The sequence below is a fragment of the Balearica regulorum genome, chromosome 28, assembly GCF_011004875.1.
Source record: "Balearica regulorum gibbericeps isolate bBalReg1 chromosome 28, bBalReg1.pri, whole genome shotgun sequence".
Lineage (NCBI taxonomy): Eukaryota > Metazoa > Chordata > Aves > Gruiformes > Gruidae > Balearica > Balearica regulorum.
The window spans coordinates 3,341,349-3,356,443 of record NC_046211.1 but is presented as its reverse complement, the minus strand read 5'-3'; the positions used below and the strand labels follow the sequence as shown (position 1 = coordinate 3,356,443).

At 47.3% G+C, this 15,095-nt stretch overlaps 2 protein-coding genes across 8 annotated transcripts in view; one reads left to right on the top strand and one right to left on the bottom strand.

Annotated features, from left to right (window-relative positions):
• Nucleotides 1–1,154: 1,154 nt before the first annotated feature.
• Nucleotides 1,155–13,411, bottom strand: SYT11 (synaptotagmin 11). 3 transcript variants are annotated; one of them, XM_075736995.1, is made up of 4 exons: nt 13,005–13,411; nt 8,578–9,401; nt 5,814–5,937; nt 1,155–4,211 (listed from the first exon to the last, which is right to left on the bottom strand). In XM_075736995.1, the coding sequence occupies exons 1-4, from the start codon at nt 13,036–13,038 to the stop codon at nt 3,901–3,903; spliced, it is 1,293 nt and encodes a 430-aa protein (XP_075593110.1). In that variant the 5' UTR covers nt 13,039–13,411; the 3' UTR covers nt 1,155–3,900. The 3 variants fall into 3 exon arrangements, with proteins under 3 accessions (XP_075593110.1, XP_075593111.1, XP_075593109.1); XM_075736996.1 differs by having other exon boundaries at nt 5,817–5,937; XM_075736994.1 differs by having other exon boundaries at nt 1,155–4,214; nt 5,817–5,937; nt 13,005–13,409.
• The window catches only part of LOC104629282 (GON-4-like protein), a 29,565-nt gene continuing 27,693 nt past the window's right edge, over nt 13,224–15,095 (top strand). For 4 of the 5 annotated variants that reach the window (XR_012832642.1, XM_075736984.1, XM_075736985.1 and 1 more), the window contains exon 1: nt 13,502–14,137. Coding sequence is in view for 4 of the 5 variants with exons in the window: in XM_075736984.1 (XP_075593099.1) it covers nt 13,627–14,137 (511 nt within the window). In the remaining variant the exon portion in view is untranslated. Of the gene's footprint in view, nt 13,307–13,501; nt 14,138–15,095 lie in introns of those variants that run through there. The other variant, XM_075736986.1, reaches the window with a different exon arrangement.

Here is a 15,095-nt window from a genome sequence, read left to right as displayed (position 1 = left end):
CGCTGAGTTCGAATGCATGCACGAGTCACGTGGATCACTATATGCATAATCTGCCACCGTTGAGCGATGTGCTGGAATTGAATCACCAGAGCAGGAGTCGGGTCAAGCTAGTTAAACTTCTCGAGTGCTTCACTCACTCCTTCCTCACTATTACTACAATAGCTGAGGATGCCACTGGGGAACCTGGGGATGGGAACGGCATCCGTTGCGGTTTGATCATTTTCATCTTTGTCCCGGAGTAACGCTGGAGAGAGTCAGTTTTTAGTGTTAACCGTGGTGTATTTGTACTAGAAAAGGCATGCAACCTACTCCAAAGAGCGTCCTCTGCACTGGGTGTGGAGGCAGGGAAGCTTGTGACCCCTCTACCTCTGGTGCAGAATTGTGTGAAGAGCTGCAGCACCGGCCACATCTCTTCTTCTGGGACATGAGGCAATCTTTTGTAAAGCTTGGGCTGAAACTGCCTGGCTCCTTGAAGGTGAGACCCGAAGCTCGTTTTAAGTACCGAGACCCCTGAAGCACCTCTGGAGACTGGTCCTTTGCTACATGGGAAGCTATCAAAGAGTGAAGTATGGCACTGGAGTGCTTGCTGCAGTCTGCGTTGCTGGGGTAACACAGCTCTCTGCTCTGTACTATTTGGCATTTTCTAAAGACGTGGCTTTGTGCCTGGCAATACTGTTCTGGGCAGTGTGATGGGGAGCTGCAGAAAAACAAGTCACAGAAGCCAGATCACTCTACCGTTGCGTCTTGCACAGAGCAAGATGGACAAAAGTGTTCCCGGACAATTGTTTTGACTGGGAATCCAGGAATGCTTCTAAATTACAAATGTTAGAGTCAAATCGCTTCCTTTTCTGCCCATCTAATGTCCTCTTTTTTTCACTTAGATTCAACTTAGCTCATGAGTGCCAAATTATACCAGATTATAACGCTGTGTAGATAACTCAGAGTTTTTGTATGTGCTAACACTTAAGTAATAGTGTTATACTTAATTTGCCAGGCTTCTGTTAATGTTCTTTTATTTCTTTGAGATTTATTTTGTGTGTACTTTTCCTGCGAATTGTCAAAGCAGAAATCCATGTTATTAGAAACAAACTCTTAAAATATTCAGTATAGTCATGTATGTGTTGCCTACGGTCAAACATGGCACAGTCAGCAGCTAAAGTGATTTAATTTTTATTTGCACGCTCAATGTGCGTTAACAAATTCAACATACAAGATAGCATTACATAATGTAGATTAGCTTATAGCATTATGCAGTTTCACACATGTTGAGTTAGGTTTTTTTGCCTTTTTTTTTCTTTTTTCACACAAAGTTGTAACTGTCCAAGTTAATTTTACAATAGAAGACACAAGGTAAAGAATAACCACACCTGGGAGATTTTACAGTGAGTCCGCTGTCACTTACTGTCTATTTTATGTTTTAAAAAATATATATCTGCACATCTTCAGTTTCCTATTATTCCAGAAGAGTGTTGGAGCTACTCCTATCTGCCCGACAGCCTAAGTCTATTTACCCTGAGCATGTTTCCTTGACAAGAAGTTCATCTTTCCTTTTCAACTAAAGGAATCTTAAGGAGATCATCTAGGCTTAAGCATGCCTTTCCCACCAAAGATAAAAAAGGGAATTTTGTTGTTGTTAGTACGTCCTATTCAGGTGTTTGGAGCGGTGTTTGAAAGCATGTTCCGAGGAAAAGTCATGACGGTTGTAAACTTCAGCAACGCAATTGCTTAGTGCAAAAACTAGGATTGAAATAGATCTACACCAATTTCCAAGGGAGAACTCGTTCTCTGGTTTGTGGCTGTGAGCCACTAGTAGAGCATGAGCTAGAAAGCATTTAAGACAAAGATAAAATCTACTGTAACCTCAGGCAGAAATCCTCGTAATCAGGATCGATAAAGCACGAAGTCCACGCTTCTGTCTGCCATGCAAGGCTGAGAAATAGAGCTTCAGCTTCAAAGCGACTTCTGTTGCTAAAAAGACCCTCTGCCTGGAAGGAAGTGTCAATGAGTAACTAGCCATCAGTGAGAAAATTCAGCTTTCCAAAAATAATTTCTTAGGAAGAGGTGCCAAAGTATTGCCAACTAACAAAGTGCTGACTGTTTGCACCAAGAGCCCTCCCAGCAGCTGGTGCTTGACACGGTGGCTGGAGAGGAAACGGACTAAGACTTGCTCAATTATTCTACTTTCATTAGCAGGAAGGTGGAAAGGATCATTTTTCCGACAGGGCTCTAAAATTCAGTAGTCAAGTCTTGTAAGTAGTTAAATGATTTTAAAATTTTTTAATTATAATACATTATTTACATTCCACAGGGCACAGAAGAGACTGGCTGCCTGGAAGCAACTAAACGTTCACTGAAAATTTGCGGGCTTCTACGTGCCTCTTTGCAAGCTCACTTCTGCCTTGTACTTCCATTGGAGAGTTCAGAAATAATTTAAATTTCTACAGCCTGTTATAGCTATTTCCGCTCAGTTTACCAACAACGTTTACAATCAATCATTTGCTGCCAATTATCACCCTTTTATCCTTCCTGGCTTGAATGTAATAAGAAGCTGAATCGAGTTACTTGCCAGGATGCTCCTGTCTTGTACAAAACCAGTTCACAGGCTACTGTGTTTACCGTGAGATCTAACGCAGCTACTTCCAGACTTGTATTTGTGGAACTTTATGAACTTCTGTTCAAAACTACTGACTATTCAGGGTTAATAGCCTGAAGTGCTACAGGTCACACTCGTCAAGTAACGTTTTGACACTTCAGAGGCGATGGGAAGCATATCCCAAGACTCAGAAGTCATTCACAATTTAAGAACTAACTTGAGCTGCCTTGAAACTCTGAGAATTAACTTCCTGAAGCCTGACGCATTTTGTAGCGACAGGCTTTGCCCCGTGTTGCCTCCTTTTCTGAGAGCTGGCTCTTAGGTAACTACAAGATCATATATAATGCAAATTGACTCAAGTATGAATGAAGAGAAGCGTTGTATTTTTTTCACTGAAAACCTCTTCCCCCAAGATATTTTCCTATCTCAGATATGTTATGCCATTATAACAGACCCTATCAGTGATGTAGAACTTCACATTTAATGTTTGAAAGAATCGGCAAGAGTTTCCTTACCAATGACACATCAGGTTTTGTTTTTTTTCTTTGGGCCCTTCACGCACAGACAGGGTTAAATGACATGAAATAGAGCGGAGTTTCCCCGATTCTGACAGTCTGGGAGATCACGCCTGTGCTAACTTCCACGTGGCAAAAGCAAGGTGATCAGTTTGTCGGAGTTTGAATTTCAGATGCAAATCTTTGATGTTGTGACCTTAGAGCTCCACAACAAGTACATCGCGACGGCAAGCATTTCAGTACCTGACAACAGAATTATTTCTTCTCTGAAGGAAAGTGCCATTTTCCCCTGTATTTTCCTTTTGCGCTAGTGCAGAATTCTAAACCACCTTTATATGGAAATGCGGTTGGTACTCCCAAACCAGCAAAGAACAGAACTGCAAGAACCAATGGGCAGGCAAACTAACAAGAAACTAGAGGTTAAACAGCAGAATTCAGAAACTTTGGGAGAAGCCTAATAAAGACAGGCCAATCTTGGTGAATACCAGCAAAGACAGTTCGGCACAAACACAACTTCCATAGTGACAGATAATTGTATTAAAATCTGCAACTTGATATTGGTAGTTATACTAATTTCAGTTTGTATTAGGCATGCAATAGCGTGATTACACTGTTATATATATTCGTGGTATCTTTTTTTTTTCCATTTAATGCTCTTTAGAATTTTAGTGCCCTGCAAAATCACATCACTAGAGAACCAATCAGCTGCTGCTTCTTACGAAAGTTTAGTTCTACAGCTAAAACAAGGTTTAAGTCTGTTCTACGAGTCGGCTGTCGCTGCCACAACCTCTGCTAGTATTCGCTCAGGCTGTGCCATTTGGCAACTGGCTTTCTAGGATTCTCACACACCTCTCGCCAGTGTTCCACACCACCTGCAGTGATGCTGTGCGCTCCCAAAATCAGCCGTCCCACCACTTCGTTTTTTGTGGTACGGTCGAAATCGATAACTAGAAATTCAATGCTGATGTCGGGAAGGAGATCGACAGGGATATCGTAAATGAAGGATTCATTGAAGACAGGATTCAAAGTGCACTTCTTCACGTGAGTCTTCTTTTTTGCTATGCGCTTTCTTCCATAATAAACGTTCACCTTGACATACGGATCTGCTGGAGAAGAGAGAGAAATAAACTAATAACACAGCCCAGTATTGCTCCGGGAAGTAACGGACGGGGTTTAGCGTGCTGAACTTGAGCCAGCTCAGGGAAATGGTGTGAATCTGGGCTCCTCGCTCCCACTGCCCCGGGGCGTGGGGGGCACGGCTGGCATATTTCGGATTTTCTCACTGCAAAGCAACCAGCTGCTGGTAGCGGTGCAAGTTCTTCATGAGTTTCAACATTACATGGGGCCTGGGGGGAAGCAAGTCGCACGTAAATTTGGTAATTAATCCTAGAAATAAGCAAACGGATAGCTTTTTGGTGAGGTCAGTGCCCGACTGGCCAAAACTTTCACTTTTCACTGTCATCTACAACAAGAAATATTTTTACTCTATTTCAGGAAATAGCCTAACAAAGTGTCAAAACAGTTTTAATAATCTGTAGATGGAAAACATTTATAGTGGAAACTACTGAAAAAGAAGGAAGTTTAAAACAAAGCCTTCATTATTCCATCAGCCTCACTTTGTTATTTTACCAGTCACCTTGCTCTTTATGTGGATGCTTGTTTTGGATTAAAATTAAGATACCAGGCATATAGTGCTTTTTTAACCATGTAACACAATTTTCGAGGCTGGGAGTCACTTACCCAGCTGACATTGGCTAATTTTCACTTTTCTCATTCACCTGAAATGATGGGCTTTTGCATAATCTAGATCATATAAAGAAATTATGTTAGCCTCGCAAGATTCAGCAGGTAGAAGAACAGTTACTGAAAAATTTATCCTGTAGTTGGAGATCACACATGGAAAGCTTTTTCTTTTTTTAAGAAAGAGTAAAATTTAAGGCCTACAATAGAGATTTAAGCCTAGTCTGCATTCCTTCTGAAGTGTACAGGAGAAAACTGCAAGACCAGGACTAAATTTGCTATCAGCCAGGCTATTATTGAATCTCAAGTTGATTCCAACCATTTTCCCATCATTCTGAAGGAAACTTTGCTAAGGGGATTCAGGAGTCTGAGAATCTGTGACTGCGAAACAGGAAAGCCAGAACAGCTGCTCTTCTCTTCAAGTAGTAGAACAACAAAACCAGCAAAACCAACAACAACAACAACAAAAAAACCCACGAGAATTATTTCTAACGTCATATGAATTTACTCCTCTCTATTCTGAGCCTATACCTCCTCTTTTTTTACGCTTGCTCTCTTTCACCCTGTTTTTCTAGGGGCAGGGTTTGAGGTAGATGCAGCAAGGAGCGGTCATGCCATGGAAAAAATGCTGCTAAAGGCAATGAGTGAGAGCAGCTCGGAGGTACAGAGCTGCAGTCTGGTCAAAAGCAACATGGAGATCTGCTGAATTTGGAAAATACTATCTTCGTAAACAAACCAGGCGATGCCAGAAAGATGCAACAGTTGGTCTCGCAGTAGGAAGGATTTGGTCTTGTTTGTGTAACCATCTGTTGGTGAGTGACGGATCACCGTAGTGATCCATCACCCTTAGAAAGAGGCTGAGGAAAAGTGCACAAAGAAAATTTTCAGATAGGACAAGTGAAAAGGTCTGAAAGGGAACTTGGAGACTTTTTTCCAACACATTTAGGGCTGGAGAAAATAGCTTCTACCTGAGAGGCCAGTGATATCCATCTTTGGCAAATGTCTGGCTTTCAGCACCACGACAGTCATTCTCTGCGCCACGGGCTGGTAAGACAAGGAGACTTGCAGCTCCCCTCTGCTAATGCATTTCTGTGAAAAAGAAACAAAGAGCGTATTAGGACAAGATGGTCTTATCAACAGGGGCAAATGTTGGAGGTCTCCAGAATTTCCTTTCCCTGTGCTAAATGTGTAAAAAGTTGCAAAACGAGATGCAGGCCATTGTAAGTGCCTCAGGCAGATGGAGCCTCTGGGAGGAGCGAGCGAGTGGCATAAGGTAAATCCTCCTGTGCCATTCAGCACCGCCACAGCCTCTCCCCGTGAATTCTGTGTTTCCGTGAGGGCAAAGCTGGGGGGCACCTCCTGAGAGAAAGGCGGCCATGGCTGCCTTTTCAGGGCTGCTACCAGAGGCGTCTGCAGGCTTTAGGAACTTAAGTTTCATTGCGTTTTGGTGGAGCCTCGATGGCCGAGCACCTCAAGTTCTTTAGGTGAGCTTTGACTTACTAAACCATCAGTTTAGTCTGCAAAGGTACAGGATGAAGATAGACGATAAAAACAGATCTACTCAGTTAAACTTGCTGTATATCCTTTCGAAGAGTAACATAATATTAAGATAATTAGTTTTGGTTTCCAGATGATGTTCATTAACTTTCATTGAGATGGTGCTAATTTAGATTAAGTTTATTTGCTATCAAGGCACGCAGTATCAGCACTGGGTATGACGTGGTGTGGTGTCGGTAACGGACTGATAGCAGAGCGATTGCAGCAACTCGCACGCCTGCCTGCTGAGGGTTTTACCCTCAGTACCTCGCCCTGCCCCATCGGCGTCGGGTACCGTTAGCCGGGCAGAGCGAAGGCTGGGGGGGCGGTCCCCAAATGAAGGACTTTTTTCTCACTTTAAGCCACTGAGGCACTACAGTAAATGTCACACTAAATGCTCCGGTGATCATCCAAGAGGTGAAGCTGTTCTTTCAGCTGCTGTTTTTCAGCTTAGCAGGGAAACATTGTGCATGTAAACTTAAACACGGAAAACGTTCATTATCATTCCAGTGGTTTCTTTTTATTTGAGCAGTTCCACTGTGTTTAAGACAAGTTTTCCAAATGGAAGGAATGAAGGCTATTGCTGCTCATGCAAAATTTTGGGAGGAAAGTAAATATATGAGCGAGTTCCTGGCCCCAGAAGGGAAACCTTCAGAATTTGGCTCCTTGGCTACACCAGAATACAATAGCCAGGGAGAGTATTAGGGGGGTGTGTGTGTATGTTGTTAGAGTTTTGGGGTTCTTTTGGTCTGAAGTAATTTGCATTCTCAAATTGCCTGTTAGAAATTATTGGGAATGGTCATTAGGGTGGGATGTACACCTTTGCTGGCTTGCATCAGTGTAAGAATTTATTGGGTTTTAAATCCGATTCTGTATTCCAGATTTTGAAACGTCCTGACATTGAAAACTTTGTTCAGTAACAGCAGTTTTGACATTGGGGAATGACGCAGATTTTCAAGAATGCACATCTGACACCAAGGTAAATCTATTTTTGATTACTGATAAAAGTTAAATAATTTGCATCCTTGATTAAATGTATTTTTATTTAGCATGACCTTTTTCCTCTGTTTTTAATCTATTACTTCTAAGACATACAGTCAATGCACTGAAAAGAACACTATTAAAGGAACCTAAACCAGCTGCTTGTTTTACCATGATGTAAAACATCCCAAGAACCTAAGAAAAGAAGTAACTACCAGAACTCCGGTTTTGTTGGGATTCTTTTAGTTTGTTTTGGGTCACTGACATAGAGTCTCCTTTAAATAACTTTTAAAAAAAGTTAAATGCCCCATGTAGTAGAAAAAACTTTTCAAGTAAAATACTGCCACTCTAGGATGTAATGAAATATGTTATAGAGCCCAGCAACAATTTCCAATACTTTAAGGCAATAAGTGAGCCTAAATGCATTTTTTCTGTTGAACCTGGAGGATGGGTAGCAAAAATAAGCTAAGCAAGAAAATAAAAGTCTTAAGTACCACCTCATCCTCCTACCTGAGCATAGAGCATTTTCCGAGGACAGAAGACATCTTCCCCAATGTAAGCCTTAATATCTTACACGAATGGCTCATCTTTCCAGTTCACAGCATTAGACACTGAGTGGGATTCATTTCACCCAAATTTTAGATGTCTACATTTGACAAAACTGTCTTAGACACACTTTGTTCTCAAGTGAGAAAAAACGAATTGTCTAGGGTGGGATTCATCTGAGCTGATGTAGACGTCTGCTCCAGGGCAAGAGGAATCACGTCAGACTCTGCTGACTGCACTGATGTATTCCCACTTCCCTACGGCTTACAGTAACAATTCAGATGTAGATAATGACAAGTACAGGTGTCTAACATCGTTAGTGAGGTTTGTCTTTGCAGATGAACGTCCCGTTACCACATCAGCTCTTTTACTTGGAGATGGAGACTTTGCCTTTTTTCTTGGCATCATCAGTTATAACATTCCTCATTTCCATGCCTAAATGGTGACCATGCCTTAGCGTATCACCATGACCACACAGCAGAGAACTGCCTAACTAGAAGAGCACAGCCATGTCATACCAATAATACCTATCTGTGGAAAAAAGGGTTTCATAGCTAAGGATTTGTAGCATTCCTGCTTATTGCGCCATGGAGGCTCCTGGATCAAAAGTTCTGGAATCAAACACAATGCAAGGAGTCTTGTGTCATACTACATGAAGGGACTTACTTGTATGTTCCTTTTGAGGATCTCCCTGGTCAGCTGAACCTTTCCAGTGCTTGGATCCACCCCTGCAAGGGGCACCATGACCTCTCCAATAACATCATCTCGAGAAAAGCGATCGAAGCTCAACACGAGGAAGTGAAGCACCAAATCCTGGAGCTGGCTGTATGGGATCCCATAGAAGGTGAAGGTTTCATCAAAGACTGGGTCTAGTGTCTTGCGAAGCACACGAGTCTTCACTCGATGCCTTTTATCTGGAAGAATTGTCATCTTGATATAGGGGTCAGAGCTCTGAGTGTGCTCATCCATCACTGGCAGCCCGTGAGCCTCCTGAATGGTAACTACCAGCGCTTTTTTAGGGAAGTTGTAGTCCACTGAGAAAGTCAGTTCACCCAACATGACGTCATCCCCTGGAGAAGATGGGGAGGAGGTTTTACTTCCTCCTGGAGTGAGGCTTTGATCTGGACTTAGTTCATCTCCATAATCTACTTTTATTGGGAGCTGGTCGACACGGGGGGCTGCGTTTGGCCCATCCGGAGCCTTCTCAGAGCTTATTAAACCAGATTCAGCAGCATCCACCAAGAGGTTTCCCCTTCCAGTCTCCTTAGGAGTGCCATTCTTGTCTCTCCGGATTCGGTTAATTTTCTTCTTGTTACTCAAGGTCTCCGGATAGATACTGATGCCTTTCAACATGTGAATGAATTTATATGGTGGAGTTTTGTGCTTCTTTTCTGCTTGCTGGTGACAGCATGTCCACACAAAAACTGTTACTGAGACAGAAACCACAAGGACAGTAGCACCAATGAGGCCTGCCACAACTGGAGACACATCTGCAGAGAAGACAAGGCGGTCAGGAAGGAGCTTGTACCTTTGTGGTGGCCGTGCCCCCGCGGGGCCAAGCACACCTGGATGGAGCTCTACACGGTACTATTGTGTTGGTCTTAATTCAATGACCTTGGTACCAAAGCTTCCCCAGAATAAAAACTTACTTCCTTTAATTTCTGTTTTCCCACGTGGGAAACATTTACACTTCTAAAGCACGCTTGACCTCTGTTTCACGTGCTAAGACATTCAAATGGTTGGTTGCCTTATCTCGCCAAATCAAGACCCCGCATTACCAGCACCTCTACAGCTCCACGGGAATACGGTTTCTTGATTTGCGGGAAGCACTCGCTTTTGGGGTTTTTTTTAATGCCCTGTTCAGACACATTACAAAATTCTATTTTAACAACAGGAAGGGAGTAATAAATATGGCCATAACACTGGATCTGGAATTACCCTTTATTAACAATTTTTTAAAAAATCACTTTGGCCTGAAATGGTTGATTGTTTTGTCCTAGCCCCTTATGGCAGAGACGGGGCCAATGGTACACACACAACTTCACGTGGAACTCCCATGTCCAAAAACAATGGACAGAAAATCCTGTATTTGGATTTAGGGATTATTTGATATTTTCTAGATCTTATCTCAACTATGTTCTTCAGTAATGTCAAGCCAGAATAAAAAAGCACTGCGTTCATTTTTAGCAACCATGCTAGTTATTTTCTATTTACAATGGTTGACTTTGGAGAAGTATTACCCGGACACAGAATGAAAGCAGTAGTGTTGAGGTCCCCAGTACAATATATCGACATCCTCAAGCAATTCCGGTCAAGGGCCACCAAGATGATTAAAAAGTTGGTGCGGATGGAGAATGGAGAGCAGACAGAAGACAAGGAGAGACCAAAAGAGTGGAGTTTGTTCAGTCTTAAAAGGGAAGGAAAAGGGAGGGTCTTTTTGCTGTCTTCAATTTCCTGGTGGGAGGTTATAGGGAAGGTAAAGCCACGCTCTTCTTATAACTTATTATTGTATTACTGGTTTAATCATCATTAAACTAGTTGGTTATTTTGGAAGCAAGCAAAGAAAAAAGCCCTCTAGCCCTACATTTTTTTCTTTACAAATTGTACAAACTGCTTCCATAGTAAAAGGGAAAACCAAAAAATCATTGTCATGACAATCATGGCAATAACTAAATGGAACAGCTAGTAAAAAAGGGAAGCTTGTCTGATTTTTGTATCTTCATTCTCTACCATAAACAGGAGAAAATAATCTTCCAACCTCATACCTGAAGCTGGAGAGAGCACCTTGATTTTGTATTTTCTCTGCTCTTTCCACATTACTACTTATTGACGTTAACAGGCAAGACGACAAGACTGCCAGACTATAATGGGAATAGCTGATAGGCTCAGGGAGAACTGTGACTTTCAAGAGAATACGTCTCCTTTTTGCAAAAATACGTCTCCTTTTTTCCCTTTTAAGACTGAACAAAATCAGTTTTGGTTAGACAGAAGCCTTCCCAGACTGAAATTGGAAGTCTTTTGCAATGGTGACTGACTTCACAGATAAATGTGTCTCAGGTCCCACTGCAAGTATAGCCTTGGATTGGATTAACTAAAGCAAGAAGAATTCATAATATTAACAGAACACACACCCCCAGAAAACCCCCTTTATTTTGTTATTTAATGTTCCCTCTTTGAAATGAGGCGAGTGGTCTTTAGCAGCTAATATGAACACAACTCAGCCGCACATAGATATTAAAAGCTTCAGTGCATATGCAAAAAAGGAGAAATGCTGAAACTCCTATCTTATTCCGATCTCTTTCTATGTGTGTGTGTTTTGTTTCTATTGTGTCTTCATAAAATTAGCTCATTTCCTGCAGATCTGGTGGGACAATTTTAGAAGAAGCAACCAGCAGTCACACTAGAAAGCACCAAATAAGTCTTCATGATCTTTCTTCCATTGAATTATCTTAACTCACAAATCTGGCTCCCATCATGTTCGGTGGCAAAGAGTTCTTCATCTTAATTATGTGGCATGAGAAAAGAAGAGCTTTTCTTTTGAGCCCGCCCCACCTCACTTCATTTGATGCCTGTTCTTGCATTGGAAGAAGCAGGGAGCGATCGTTCCCTGCTCCGTGCCGCTCGTGACACCCCTCTTTTCCTGGCTGCAGACTCCTACTTACGTAATCATTCCATGCATTCATTAGCCCCATCTCCGTAATTCCTTATAGTGGAGAACTCCGCTGATGTAAAGCCGCCTAAAACCAGTTTCAGTTAAGCTTTTGCAACTTTCAGAGCACTTCGCTATGTGCGGTGTCCATTTTTAAATGGCACCGCAGCCTGTCTCCTCTCTCAAAAAGGAGCAGAACCGTGGGGGTTTTTTTAATTTAAACTTTGTAGAAGAGATCTTTGTTCTGATGTGATGCTAAAACTTAACTGAAACAAACCCAACTTTTTGGGGTATGGAATTTCAATGAAAAATCATTGAAAACTTCTTTTTAAAACTGATGTTCCCTATTTATACCCTAATGGCTAATGGTGGCCAACAGTTAAATTACGACAGTGCGTGGCTCTTGGACTCCAGGAAACACAGAACATAAAAGGTCAGTAGATACACTGTACAATAGAAAAATGATATAGCACGGAGAATTTGAAGGAAATGTAGTAACTGAGCTTTAACTACGGGGCCTTATGGTCTGAGAGGAAGGTCAGTCAACTGCCGGAGGACAGAACGAGGCAGCAGCGCGACTCTTCAGGACTGGCGAAACCCAACCGACACGGACGCCAAGGGCTGCGGTACCAGCCCTTCTCACCCACTGGGCTACAGAAAAGAAAATCTTAAAAAAAATAATCTTCAAAATCTTCAAAATTAGCGAGTACCAGCTCGCTAATTGTTCCACCGGCGACCCACGGGGCCGCACCATGTCCGTGCCCGGGCTGGACGGCGGCCGCGCAGGGCCGGCTCGGGGCCGCCTCGCCTCTGATGATTTAGCAGGGTCCGTAGTTTCTCCATCGCCACCGAGGCGCTCCCGACTTCACCGGGGCCCGGCCCGGCCGTGCGCCCCGCCCCCCCGCCCGGCCCGGCCCCCCGCTGCCCCCCACTCCCGGCCCGGAGGCCCATGCCGCCGCCGCCGCCACCGCCCCCCCCCGCCGACCCGCAGACCCCTTCTCCCGGCTGCCAGGCCGCCGCCGCGGGCCCCGCCTTGTCGGGCCGCCGGTGCCGCAGCCGCCCCGGCCCCCGGGGAGGCGCGAACAAAGGCCGGGGCGCGGCGCGGCCCGGCACAGACATCACGTCATGCGGCGGGGGCCGCCCGAGCCGGCCGCGCACCTGCTCCCCGCGGGCCCGGCCCCCCCCCTCCTCCCGGCCGGGCCGCGGCCCCTCTCCCGCGGCGGCCCTGGGGGCGAGCGCTGGCCACCGCCCCAGCTGCCGGCGGCGAGCAGTGGGTGTTGGCTGCCGCCGACGGAAGGGCGACCGGCCCGCGGGGGCGGAGGGGGACGGGGCCGGCGCGGCTCGTCTCCGCGCGGCGAGCGGGGCCGATGGCGCCGCGCGGGGCCTCGCCTGGGCGCTGCCGGGGCGGAGGAAGGGGCCCTCCGCGCGGCCCGGCCCCACTCACCGAAGCCGGGGTGGACACTGGTGATCTCCGCCATGGCCCAGCTTAGGCCGGGGCAGCCGGGATGCGGAGCCCGGTGCGGAGGCGCCGCGGTGCCGGCCCCCGCCCGGAGGATGCTCGCAGCCCGGGATGCAGGAGCTGCCGACTGGTCCCGATGCGGCGCAGGCCCCGCCCGGCGGCCCGGCCCGCCCCTCCCGCGCCAGCCGGCGGCCGGCCCCGCCCCGCAGCCGCCCGGCGGTGACTCGGCAAGTGTCGGGGCTCCGGCCGCGCCTCCCGGGCCGGGAGGCACCGGAGCGGCGGAGCGTGTGCGTGGGCTCGCGGGGCCGGTGACCCCGCTCCCGCCGTGAGGGAACGGCACCGGGGCCGACGGGTTCCGCCGGGGAGCTGTGGGGAGCGCGGGGCAGCAGTACCGGGCAGGCAGGGCCGCCCGCCCTCCCTTCCCCACGGGAAGACCCTCCGGGCGGCGGGGGCGGGGGGGGCCCGGAGCTAAACAGCGGGCGCGGCGCCCGGCGGCGTCGCCCAGCAAAGATGGCGGCGGCCGCCCCCGCCGCCCCGCATCGTCACGGCGGGGCTGGCGGCCTCCGCGCCGCCAACATGGCGGTGGCTCCCCCCGCGCACGGCCAACATGGCGGCGCGGCGCCTGCGCGGCGGGTGGGCCCCGCGGCGCTTCCGCTTCCTGCGGAGCGAGCGGGACGGGGCGGCGGGGCCCGGGCCCGGGCGGCGGTGCCCCGCGGCCAGCCGCTTTCCTGTCTTCCAGGTGGGCGTCGGGATGTCGCTCTCGCTGAAGATGCTGCCCTGCAAGAAGAGGAGAGCGGTGGTGGCGGGGCCGCAGAGCCCGCGGGAGCGCGTCGGTGCCGGGGAGGACGGGGAGCTGCCCGGCGCCGGCGGCTCCTCCTCGGCGGGCGCTGCCGATGGCGGCTCCTCCGCCAAACTCCCGCCGGCGGCCCGAGCCGGTGGGCCGCCCTCCGCCGGCCCGGGCGTGTGGCGAGGACCCGGGGAGGCCTCGCTGAAGGGCGGGAAGAGGCCTCCGGCCCGGACGGCCCCGGGCTCCGGTCAGGAAGCGCCGGGGGCGAAGGAGGCCTGTGCCGCCGCCCAGCTCCCCGAGGGCCGCGGGAGCCCCGAAGCCGTGGCGGAAGGTAAAGGCGTGCGCTGCCCGTCACGGTGTGTGTTACGGGGCGGTCGGTGGGTCTCCCCGGCTGCCGCCCCAGCTCCTGCCGCCGGCCCGGCCCCGGTCCTGTGAGCTGTGCTCATCGCCGGGCCCGGCGGAGGGGGAGCCTCGTGGTGTGTTTACAGAAAGCCGCTCCTTTGGCGGTTAGTTTTTGTGGTGTGGGTTTTTTCCTCGGAAATACTACAACTTAGCAGACATCCCCTTTTCAAAGTTTCGGGGGGGGGGGCGTCCTCCCTTAAAACATTAGAAAACTAATGGAAAAGTTAAGCTGCTTGCTGCTAGCATTGCCAAACACTTACCATGTTTTAGAAATTGCTTTATTTTTCAAATTTCCAAACTAAAATTCCCACTTCTACAAACTTGCACACGTTTTCCTGCTCTTGCCCCTGTGTCTGATCTTTTATGGCCTGTAACAGTGATCAGTCCTAACAGGGACTCTCGTAGCCGTATTTCACAGGTGTTACGTGGGGTACGGTGTGTTACTTTCAGCTAGTCTTTAGACAAGTCTTTGTAAATCCAGGCCTTGGTTTGAAACGGTCACCTTGTGTTTAGTTTTTAAAAAAAAAAGTTTGGCTAGTGAGTTGTGGGACTGGCAAGAGTGCAAGCTGCTGCTTCTTCCAAAAATAGTGGTTTTCAGAGGCTTTTGTCCACATTTGCTTTCATTCCCAGAAGATAATTCTTTTAAGCATTCGAAAAAATGATCCAGAGCGGCATTTGTGTGGTGCTTTACTGTGATCCTTTACAAGAGCCGATGCAAGTAGAGCTTGTCTTAAGTTACAAATGTGGTTTGGAACGTAGGTGTTCTGTAAGTTTGTGTAAGAAGCCCAGGTGAACTTTGCTTGCTCTAAGGTTCACTCAGTGAAAGTGTGAGCTTGTGAGCGAGACAGAGATAGTCACAATCAAAGCGATGCTGGTTTTCTATCTCT